The sequence below is a fragment of the Equus asinus genome, chromosome X, assembly GCF_041296235.1.
Source record: "Equus asinus isolate D_3611 breed Donkey chromosome X, EquAss-T2T_v2, whole genome shotgun sequence".
Classification (NCBI taxonomy): domain Eukaryota; kingdom Metazoa; phylum Chordata; class Mammalia; order Perissodactyla; family Equidae; genus Equus; species Equus asinus.
This window is the reverse complement of record NC_091820.1, coordinates 236,372-247,263: the sequence shown is the minus strand read 5'-3', so window position 1 is coordinate 247,263 and position 10,892 is coordinate 236,372. Positions and strand designations below refer to the sequence as shown.

General features: G+C 64.3%; 1 protein-coding gene across 1 annotated transcript; it reads right to left on the bottom strand.

Moving 5' to 3' along the window:
- Window positions 1-357: 357 nt before the first annotated feature.
- SHOX (SHOX homeobox) lies at window positions 358-10,387 on the bottom strand. The gene is made up of 5 exons (XM_044768118.2): window positions 9,960-10,387; window positions 6,523-6,731; window positions 2,626-2,683; window positions 2,434-2,522; window positions 358-1,132 (listed from the first exon to the last, which is right to left on the bottom strand). Exons 1-5 carry the CDS (start codon window positions 10,243-10,245, stop codon window positions 887-889), a joined length of 888 nt encoding a protein of 295 aa, XP_044624053.1. The 5' UTR covers window positions 10,246-10,387; the 3' UTR covers window positions 358-886.
- Between the last annotated feature and the right edge of the window lie 505 nt (window positions 10,388-10,892).

Sequence of the window (10,892 nt, the reverse complement as noted above, 5' to 3'; positions counted from 1 at the left end):
TTCACTAAACTTCACGCTGCCTCAGTCTTTACCTGCCGACCACGCCCCGCGCGCGCCCCTGTGTCTCTAGGTATGTCCTTTGCGTCTGCAAAACAGCAATTAAAAAAAAAAAAAAAAAAGCTCCACTGGGGAGGGGGGGCATCAAAGACCGGAAAATCGAGCAAGTCGGTGCTGCCTGGGCGCAGACCGTGCGCATGCGCAGAAGTCAGGTATCCCCCAGACGGGTCCCACGTGGGAGCTTCCCCGGCACCACCCGCACCCCCACCTCGGCGAGGTCCTCAGAGGCGTTTCGTTACTGCTGCCTTTGGGCCGGCGGGGTGGGGAGGGGGTGCAATTTTTTTTTTCTTTTTGCATTTTGCAAATAATAATAATAATAATAATCTCCACACGGCGCGTGCCGCTCCTGGGGCGAAAGCGAGTTCGTGGCGGTGAAGAAAACGCTTGGCGATCCAACATCGGCATCTTCGGCGGAGCCCAGCCCCAGATCTTGTGGGTTTTTCTGGGTTTTTTGTTTTTTAATAGACTCTCTGATGTTCGGAGGGTGTGGACGAGGCCGCATGCACAGGGGAGAGACGCCCGCGGCGGACAGGGGCGCGCGCACGGGGCTGCACGAGGCGCGCGGGGGGAGCCCAGGACGCCGTGCTGCGTGGACGGCTGCGCTGGGCGGTCTGAGCGGCCGGCTCCTGCTGTGTGTGTCTCTCTCTGTCTCTCGATTTTCCGCACACGCTCTGCGGGGGGTCTGGCGGGGTCGTGCGGTCCCGGGAGGCCCCCTCTCCAGGCCCGCCCGGGCGGTCTATGCAGCCGTCGGGGGTGTGGGGGACGCGGGCGGGTTTGAGTGCAGGACGCAGTGCGCGGCGTGGGCAACGGGCCCAGGGCGGCGGGCGGGTCAGAGCCCCAGGGCCTCGGCGTGCTTGCGCGCCTTGAGCCGCAGGTCGGCGATGCTGGAGTTCTTGCTGTTGCTCTTGGCGGCGGCGGCCACCACGGCGGCGGCGGACGCGGACTCGGCCAGCGACGCGATGGGCAGCCCGAAGGGGGGCGGCGGGAACATCAGGTAAGGCGCGTGCGCCGCCAGGTGCGGGTGCAGGTGCGGGTGCGCGTGCGCCACGCCTTCCAGCTGCAGCTGCGCCTGGACCTGCGTGGGGAACAGACGCGGCGCGGTGAGGACGGGGAGGACGCCTAGGTGCGGGGTGGGGGGGCGGACGGACCCTCCTCCGGGGACACCCCACCCCATCGTCCTCCTCCCGCTGGCCAGACAGCGGACAGAGCCAGACTGGAGGAGCCGCGCCCACCCCTTGACCTCGCGAATATCGGGGTGTCTCCAGCTCACCCCCCGTCCTCCCCAAAGCGCCGGGTCCTCTGACCCTTTGACGCGTCTCCGACTCAGGGTCCCCACTTTGGCTCCGGTGCCCCCCACACACACTCCCCCTCCCAGGAACCCGGACGCCCCCAGTCCTCCGTCGGGCTAATGTCCTGGGGCCGGATGGCTCACCCCCTCCCTCTGGGAGGCCGCAGTGCCTGCGATGCGGAGGGGCCGCCCCGCCCTGGGGAAAGTGGGTCAACGGGCGGAAGATGCGCCCAGGCCAAGGGGGCGGGGGTCGAATCGAGGGTGGGGTGCAGACCCCCTGACGCCCTTCCCGCCTTGGGCTGGCGAGTCTGAGAGCACCCGGATGGAACCCCAGCTGACCCCCCCCAGGTGTCTCTTGGTGCCCCCCGACTCCCCACGGCCCAGCTGACCCGCGAGGCCGGGGCCCCACCGAGCGGACCTCGCGCCCTTCAGCAAACAGAGGTCCAGATAGAAACCCGGGTCTACACTGCGTGGTGGCCACGCCTCCGCTCTGCCCAGAGCGCTCCCACCCGCCACGGGGGGCTGCGAAGCCGGGGCCTCCAGCCTCGCAGGGTCCCCCCATGCACCCCACGCGGGTCCCTTTGGGGACCTCAATGCTGTGTCCTGACTCGCTGGCCGCCCCACGTCCACGCAGCGCACCCCGCGCGCTGGGCCCTCTTGACTCTGCTCGGAGCTGGACCAGAGACCCCCAACTCGGGGGCGCGGGGTCGGCCCGAGTCCTGGAGGGGCGCAGACACCCGCAGCCCTGGGGTCCGCAGGGGCAGTGTAGACACGTGCCAGCCTCCCCTTCTTCCCCCCCCCACCCCCCCCAACCCCAGGCTCCAGGCGGCGAGCGGGTGGGTGGTTCCCGGGGCGTGTGGGCTGCTTTTCCCTCTGCATTTGCAAAACCGTGCTTGGGTTTCTGTCCGGGCCCTCCCCAAAGGTGACTGCGAGTTTTTACAGCGTGAATTTAATACGTGCCAGCGGGTCTATAAATGCGCCCTTGTAAAACCGCGGCCTCCTTTCTTCCGCGGGGGCGGGAGGAGGCGAGGGCTGGGGATGGGGGGGCCGTTCCAGAAGCAAGAAAAAAAAAAAAAAAAACGAGCTACCTGTTGGAACGGCATCCGCAGGGCGCCCATGTTCACGTAGGGCGCCACCCTGCACGCGTCCAGGTGGCTGGCCGTGCCCAGGATCACGCCTGCGGGAGGACAGACAGGGGCCTTGAACGCCGCCCCTCGGCGGGGAGGGGGGCCCGGCCGGCGCCCCCCACCTCCCCACCTCCCCACCCCCCGCGCACCCACCTTTATGCATCTGATTTTCTTGCTTTCGGCATTTGGCCCTCCGGTTCTGGAACCAAACCTGCGGACGGGACAGACAGACAGACACACCCCAGTGAGCTGGACGGCGGGGGGCCCCCAATTCCCAGTCGCCTTGGGTGTGGCCACGAGAGGGACCCCGGCCCCGCAGAGCACCCCCCAAGCCCCCCTCTTCCGTTTTCTTCCCCTCCCCCAGGGCCCCCCACCCCGCACCCCGCACCCCAGCCCGGCGCGTAACTGGCTACCAGGAGGTGGGGCCTGTCACTCACTTCTCGGCCCCGGCCGGGCCCCTGGATATATAAATCCAGAGTGAAGAATGAGGTGCTGGCGGACTTTCCATCTCCTTGTGTGGGCATGGCCCCCCTCCCGACCTCCCACATTTTTGCATTTTCGCCGACGACGAGGAGTGGGGGGCGCGCACGGGGTGGGGGGAGATAAAGAGCTCCCCGAAGGCAGGCTCCTCCCCGATCAAGCTGGGGGCGCCCCGAAGCCACAAACGTCTGCGTTTTCCGTGCCCCCTAGGAAGCCTGGAGGGGCCCGGTTAATAGGACAGAGTCGTGCGCGATCCATGAAAACGGGGTGCACGCACCCCAATAATTCCGGCTTTGCGCTCTGGGCCCTTGGCCTCTCCAAGGACGTCCAATTTGGGGGCGCCCTAGGCAGAGGTTGGGCGACCAAGGGCGCCGGGATCGTGGCCCAGCCCAGCTAGCTTCACAGGCCGGACGCCAAGATTGGGGTGCAAAAGTGGCCCTCCCCCCAAAAAATCCCCACGTTCACACCGCCTCCAGGCAGCCAGGGCTGGCCAAATCTGGGGCTTTCCTCCCTTCTTGTTCTTGGTCACTTAATTTTCCGTAACGGGTATCCCAGGCGTCTATCCTACCCGGGTCCGTGGCCCTATAGCCGGCACGGCCGTCACTGACCACGCGGAGCCATCGCCCCCGGGACAGCCTGGCCTCGGCCTCCGTGCCGGGGAGTTCAGGGCGGGTGTGCTCAGGGCGCCGCCGCTCCAAGCGCAGAGCCTGGGGGGCGCCCGGGACCCCCCACCCCGCGCAGAGAAACCTCAGCAAAACCCCCCGGGGGTGGGGCGGGGGGGGACCCCAAGAAACGTCAACTTTTCCGTCCCTCCCAGACTCTCCAGAGGCATTTTTCAACCCACGAGAGCTGAGCCTTCCAGAACGTTCGAAAAGCTCATCCCGCCAGGCAGAGGGAGCCTGGAAAAGCTGGCTCCCTTTTTTGCCTTGAAAAGTCATTCCAAAAAAAAAAAGAAAAGAAAAGTCCGCCCACACCACCCCCGCCGCCCCCTCCAAGCTGAAACGCGCAAACCTTCCTTCCGTGCATTTGCAAAGGCTGCGTGCACATGCCTCCTGACCCCTCTGTGTCAGACCACCCCCCCCACCCCGGGTGGGACTGGACCCCTTTTGCACCCGTCCTGGGCGCCCCTGTCTCCTTGGGGTCCGCTCCCCCAGACGTCTGCGCACGAGCCCACGGTGCCCCCTGGAAAGGGCCTTTTTTTCCCAAAACCAGAAGCCTCTGGACATCTGGAAAAGCCCAGCTCGCTTTCCCTTTCCGCGGGAGTCGGGGGGGGGGGGGGTTGGGGGGGGAGGTCGAGGAAGGGGAGAAAAAAAAAAAAAAACACAACATTATGAAGAATAAAAGTGATGAATTAGCCGGCGCGTTAAGCGGTCGTAAATCAGGCTTTCGGGGTGATTCGCGGTCAATTCCAATTAGACTGGAATATGCTAACTAAAGCTCGCGACACTGGTTTCGACAGTCATTTCTTCATTAAGCGGCACTCACCGATTTCTTTCACAAACGCCCTAATCTGATTTCCTTCTGATTTCCATTACAGACAGTGAATAATGACATTTAATTTAGCTCCCTGCGCCATCAACCCAGAGATATTTGTTGTAATTAAATTACGGCCCCCCCCACCCCCACCCCGCTCCGCAGCACCGCGGTCTCATAACTTTCGATTAGGACCCTGACAGCTGGGCGCTGGGAGCTTCCAGGACGATGCTAAAAATAAAAGGTTAATCAGGACCAGCTTCCATCGGGTCCGCAATTTATTTACAGCAAATTTCCACTCCAAATTGAAACCCGATCCTCCAACGACCGCGGGGACGGGGGAGCTGTCCCACCCCCACCCCCCCCCTCGCGATGGATGAGCCCCCAACAATTCGGAGGAGTCGGGATTCAAATCCGGATCGTCGTGGCCTTTTGATTCCTGCCATCCGCCCCGGTGACACCCGCGCGACCGCGGGGCCGTGTTAGCACTAATTGATTTTTATGAGCGCCTTCTGCCCTTTTGGCCCTGTGGCCGGTGCAAAAAAAAAAAAAAAAAAAAAAAATTCTGGTCTCCTCTCCTCAAATTTATTTGCATTATTATTTACAGCCGTTAAATTTTAATTCGCTCCCCCCCTGGATCGATCACCATTCCCTTTTTTTTTTTTTTTCAGGGCCCCCTCCCCGCAAACTGGACTGACACTCAAGGCCCCGGCTCCTGCCCAACCCGCTGCCTCCCGCCGCCGCTCAGGCGCTATTCGGTAATAGAGTACTTGAAAGAAATAGTGTGGAATTAAATTACAAGTAATTTATTTTTATAGAAACAGTACATCAAGGCCGGGGAGATATTACAGATCCCCGGCAGAAAGACGTGGCGAGATGACATCAGAGTGGATGTCCCCTTCAGCGGCGAAAGTTTCATCTTTTCATTAATTTCTACGGCGCCACCTCATCCATCTTTGCAGAGAAGGGTGGTCGGTGGGAAACCCACCCTCGCTGCGGCCGCAACGGACTCGCCCCGGGGACACAGGGGCCCCCCCAGCCTGGTCCCCCCCTCACTTCTTTGGCAGGAAGCTTCTAGAAAACGCCTGCCGTTTTTTTCGGACAAGACCCTTTCGCCTGAAGAGACACCGAACCAAGATAAGACAATTTTTTTTTCTTTCTTTTTTTTTTGCAAATTAAAAACGTTTCTAAGACACATCTGCGTTTTCGTCTCATCCAGAAAACCCGAGGACGGTTGTGTTGCAAAATGCGCGGGGGCCCTACGACCAAGAAGGAACCGCTTCTTCAAAAAAAAAAAAAAAACCTCCGCTTTTCAAGGCCCCCCTCCCCGGTGGGCGATATTAATTCGGTTTATTGCAAAGCAGCCCCCGGAGAGACTGAGCGCTCCTACTTAGTCTGCACGGCCCCGCTGTCCCGGCTCAGAAGCCTGAGAACCGAGGACACGGGAAGGCCCCGGCTTGCAGGCCCGACCTCCCAGGCGGGGTCTGCGGGGACCCCCCCCCGAGAAAGCGAGTGGGGAGCCCCCAACCCTCCCCCCGTCCATAAACGAAGGCGCCGCGCTGAACGTTCCCAACGCCGCAGAAAGGCCCGCCCGTGGGGGACGCACGTGCCGCGCACACCCGGGGGCGCCCCCCTCACCCCCAGCCCCGCAGACGGCGGCGGTTCGCCAGATGGGGTCTCCCCGATTCATGCGCCCGCCCGGGTTAATCCGGGCCCCGCGCGGGCGGGCAGGAGCCGCGCTCATCAAGACGCCCAGCGTGCCAGACCACCCCCCACCCCACCCCCAGCCTCGCCTCCCCGCTCCCAGGAGTGGAGCAAAGAGGACGGGGTGGGGGGAGGCCCCTGAGGAGGGGTGGCGGGGAGAAGAAGGGAAGCGTGCGAAGGAGAGAGCAAGTCGTGCAAATTCCTGACAGCTGGAGGTGGAGGGCGCACCGTGCGCCCGGATACGCGGGACCCCGCTACCCGCACCCCGGGGCGTCTCGGAGCAGCCTGCTTGCAGCGCGCCCTCCCCAGCTCCAGTCTCCTCGCGGGCCCCGGGGTGGGTGGAAGGGGTGCGCTCCGGATGCGCCCCGGGGCGGCGGGGACCCCTCGTCCTACCTGCACGCGCGCCTCCGAGAGCCCCAGGCGCTGGCTGAGCTCCTCGCGCATGAAGGCGTCCGGGTAATGCGTCTCGTCGAACAGCCGCTCCAGCTCGTTCAGCTGCTCCAGCGTGAAGTTGGTGCGGCTCCGCCGCTGTTTCAGCTTCGTCTGCCCGTCCTCGTCCTCCGACTTCACGTCTTCGCGCTTCTCCTTGCAGTCGTAGATACCTGCGTGGAGGAGCGGGTGGGAGCCGAGGACACAGAGCTGAGACCCCCCCTCCCCCGCCCACCCGCAAACACACACCGAGAAAGGCGGCCCGAGGTGGGGACGCTTGGGTGCACACGGGCGCGCGTGCATGCGCTGCAAAGGGGCCTCCGCCACCGCGCGCCTGGACGCAAGTCGATAAAACCGACTCGCGCTCATGGCTAAGAACTCGGATCACGGCGGCGCGGGCTTTCCGGGCCTACACCCGGGGACAGAAGCGTTTGCTCCATTTTCCAGTTCGCGAGTCTGTTGACATACTGACATCGCCTCGCATGCTGACATCGCCTCCCTTTTTTTTTTTTTTTTTTTTTTTGCAAAGGGAGCGGGGTGTTAAATATTATTATTATTAGTATTTTTGAAGTCAAAGACGCTTGGGCGGAATGGGGCAGGCCCAGGCCCAGACTGGGGTCCAGGCCCGGGAGAGCCAGGCTGGGGCCTCCCTCCCTCCGGACGCCGCGCGCCAACCTCTTTCTAAGCGAGCAAGCCAGGCCGTGTCTGAACGGCGCACCGGGGCTCCTCAGGGTGCCCCCTGGAGCACAGTGCCTCAGTTTCCCCGGTTGTCACGCTTTCTGTTTCACACATTCACACGCGGTCGGTCGGGCAGACGCGCCACCGGGGCTCCAAAAGCGGCACTTTCTTCCATCCAAAAATTACGGGAGCCTCTGGATTTGCTGGGGGAGCACGCGGGGGCGCCCCCACCCCCAGCATGAGGTCTCCACTGGGAAGACGCGAACCCAGAAAACGCAGCCCGTCGCCCAGCTCAGAGACTGCGAATCAAAGGCGGCTGCAACCCAGGCTGGCGCGCCAGCGGCACCTCCGCGGCCCCCGTGTTTTCTTGCGCTTTTTTTTTTCTTCCCCTCCTGGAGCCCGCTGGGCGCGGGCAGAGAGCACCTTTGTGCCCTGATTAGCGGTGCCCTGCGTGTCAAGGAGAACACGCCGGCCTTCAGGGGAGTCGTTGCAAAGACCCTGGGGTTGCACCACTTTCGAAACGGGCAGGAAACGGCGCCGAAGGCCCCTGAGAAGCAAACCCGGAAACTTGCAAAGGGGGAATCCGGGAAGCTTGAGAGGGGCGAGGGGAAAATCCGGACGCCATGCCCCTCACCGCCAGCTGGACTCCAGCCGCTGAAACTCTAAAGTCCCCACTGCCGGGCGGCCCAACTTGGGTTTTCAATCCCCTTTCGCCCCATGAAAGCAAGGCGATCCCAGCAACACCCTATTTCTTCCCAGCAGCAAACCCTTTCCCAGAGGCGGCCCCCTCTTCCTTCGTCCTCAAGTCTGAACCCCAGGGACTGACCCCAGCCGCCAGGCTGGGCCTCAAAGTCCTTCAGAGCCGGTGGCCGGCTTTGCAGGGTGACGCTCAGCGGGACAGGCTTCCCCCGGGGTCCCCAAGATCTCCGGGGTTCCTCCGGGAACCCGGGGACCCCCACCGCTGCAGTCCACTCGCGTCCTGCAAATGCCAGCCGGGGGCTCAGCCCCTCCTGAGGGCCCCTGCCCAGCCCGCCAAAGGGGGAGACACAGCTGGGGGGATGTGTGGGACCCCCCCTCCAACCCCGTTCCCTTTGCTTCTGGTCTCTCTGCTTCTCTGCGTCTGATTTCCGGAAGGCCTCCGCTGTCGCCCTCTCTGTGCTGGGGTTCCCTCCCCCCCACCCCGCCTTGGCCGTCCAGGGTGACAAGGGGGAGGCCGGACGAGGAGAGTGGAGGTCCAGCCCCTCACAAACGGTCAGGAACCCCAGAGGTCAGCCGCCCCGGGGCCCTGCAAACCTCTGCAATTAAATCTAGGCCTTCAAGAGCGGCCCGGGCCCGGCTGACAGGCACGGCTGCATCAAAGCGAAATGTCTTTGTATGAATCACACAGCCAGGTGCGCGGGGGGCCCGGCGGAGGGAGGAGGCGAACCCAGAGGTGAGGCCCCGGCCAGGCCGGAGCTCCCCCCGCGCTGCTGCTGGGGGGGGGGGGTGTCGGGGGCTTATTTCTAATCCTCTGCCAGCTTTCCGCTGCTTCCACAAGGTCAAACCTCAGAGGGATGTGTGGGTCGTCTGCGCGTTTTCAAGGCCGCGGAGACCAAACTCTTGCCATCCGAGCGTTGGGTCTGGAAAAGCAGGGCGCGTGGGCTCCCCGGGAGAAAGGCACGTCCTGGGGGACACCGTCTGACCCCTGTCCACGCTGACAGTCGGGGAGACCGGACCCGCGGAGAGAAGCGGCCGGCCCCTGCCTTCCTTCTCTTTGTAATGAAAAATAGACATCACAGGCGTCTCCAAGGGTGTCCCCCTGAGAAATCGAGCCAATTTGATGCCTCTGATTTATTGCTGTCAGTCGCCCTGTTTGTACAGACAGCTCATGGCCCCCCACCCCCACCCCCCTACCTCGTCGCTTGGGACCACCCCTGCCTTGCTGGGAGACCGGTTGCAAAGCTGCCCTTTTTTCGCTCCGGTTTCCAAATCGGGGCGAAACCTGCGCGCCGGGTGCGGGAAGGAGGCCCCGCCGGGACACGCGCGCTCGGCGCGGCCGGCTGCGCTCTCGGAGCCACTCGCTTCCCCTCGGGGTCTCCCCCCCCCCGCCACCCCCTGTCACGTCCGGACCCCGGACACCTGCGCGGGCACCCGAGTGGTTGGAATCTCCAGGCCGGCGTCGGCCAAGAGCCAGTGTGGACGTTGAAGGCCCGTGCGCGCGTCGCCTCCGCGACCACCGGCCCATCGCGAGGCGGGGAAGCGGGTGGGCGCGGGGAGAGACGCGCGTGGCTCTCTCCTCGGCGCGCGTGGGAGGAGGTCTAAGGGGCGCTGGCAGCCCCACAGCCAGCCTCGGGTTTGGGGCACACACCACCCGACCCGGATCCGCCCAGACCCGGGAGAGTTCCCGCCTCGGCGCCCGGTGCCGACGCCCCGGGGAAGCGAGTGCGCGGGCGGCGCGCGCGGCCCCAGCCTCCCGCCCGTCCTCGGCTCCGTCGCCTCCCTCCGTCCTTCCTTGTCTCCGCGCTTCGCTTCTCCCCGCTTTCTGACGAAAAGCCTGGCGATGGCTTCCCGGGGCCTCTCCCTCCGAGAGCCGCGGCTGGCATTTCCGACTTTGTGGTCGAATGCAGAGCGAGCCGCGGCGCCCGGGGCCCTCTCCGCGGCGCGCAGGCTCCTCCGGGGGGCGAGGAGGCCCCGACCCCGGGGGAGTAAGGGGGTGCCCTCCTCCTGCGCCCCCAAGTGCTTACCTTCCGCGGCCCTCCCCGTGCCGAACTCCTTCAGTTTCTCCTTGTCGTTGTCCACGTGCTCCTTGAACAAATGCACCGGACAGTGGCCGCTGCCCTCCGTAATGTCCTGGAGGCTGGATTCCGAGCTCCCCAGCTCCCGGGAGCGCGCCAGTCCGCTCTCCAAAACTTCTCTGTAGGTAATGGAGTCCTTCTTGCCCCCGCCGCCGCCGCCGCCGCCGCCGCCGCAGCCGCTTTCCTTGTTTTTCTGGTCAAAAGATTTGGATACAAAAGCGGTCAGCTCTTCCATGGCTGCTCCCGGGGCGGCGGGGGTGGTGGTGAGGGGAGATGGGGTCCGCGGGGCTCGGCGCGGGGCTGGCTGGGAGCCGGGCTGGGGTCCGCGCGCCTCCCCGGCGCGGAGAAGCCGGTCGGTGTGAGGGTAGCTCTCCTCCTGTTGGTATTTATGCCTTCAATTTGAGATCACACTATTTATACACCGGTACGTCGGCCCAACCCCCAGACTTGTGTGTCTGCAGCAATTACGGCTCCCGGCTCGGCGGCGGCGGCGGCGGCGGGGCGCACGCAGAGACGCGCTCTCTCCCCCACCTCCAGTCCGGCAATTGGCTTTCTTTTCATTTCATCACTGTTTGGCGTCTGTGCACCTCGGTGTGGAGAGGTAAAGAGCAGATTTGGGAAGGAAGGGAGAGGGAGAGACACGGCGAACGCGCGCGCGCGCGAGCGCGAGCGCGCGCTCTGGTGCGCGCGCGCTCTCGGGCGGGCGCAGGCGCCAGCTCCCCCAAACAGGTATCCGGCTGCTCTCAATGGCTGGCGGAAAACGAAACTTGAGGAGGAGTTTCGGGAGCGTCGGGAGGTCCTCGCCGCCGGGCTCCGAGACGAGCACCGCCCCGCGCCTGCCGTGGATCCGGGCCGGACGCGCGTCCAGGGACGCGGAGACTC

Excerpts from the sequence above, each read along its gene's own strand:
- SHOX (XM_044768118.2), bottom strand. The coding sequence starts at position 10,245 with ATGGAAGAGCTGACCGCTTTTGTATCCAAATCTTTTGACCAGAAAAAC. Across the intron at positions 2,684-6,522 it reads TCTCGGAGGCGCGCGTGCAG|GTTTGGTTCCAGAACCGGAG; the intron begins GTAGGACGAGGG and ends TCCCGTCCGCAG. Across the intron at positions 1,133-2,433 it reads TGCGGATGCCGTTCCAACAG|GTCCAGGCGCAGCTGCAGCT; the intron begins GTAGCTCGTTTT and ends TTCCCCACGCAG.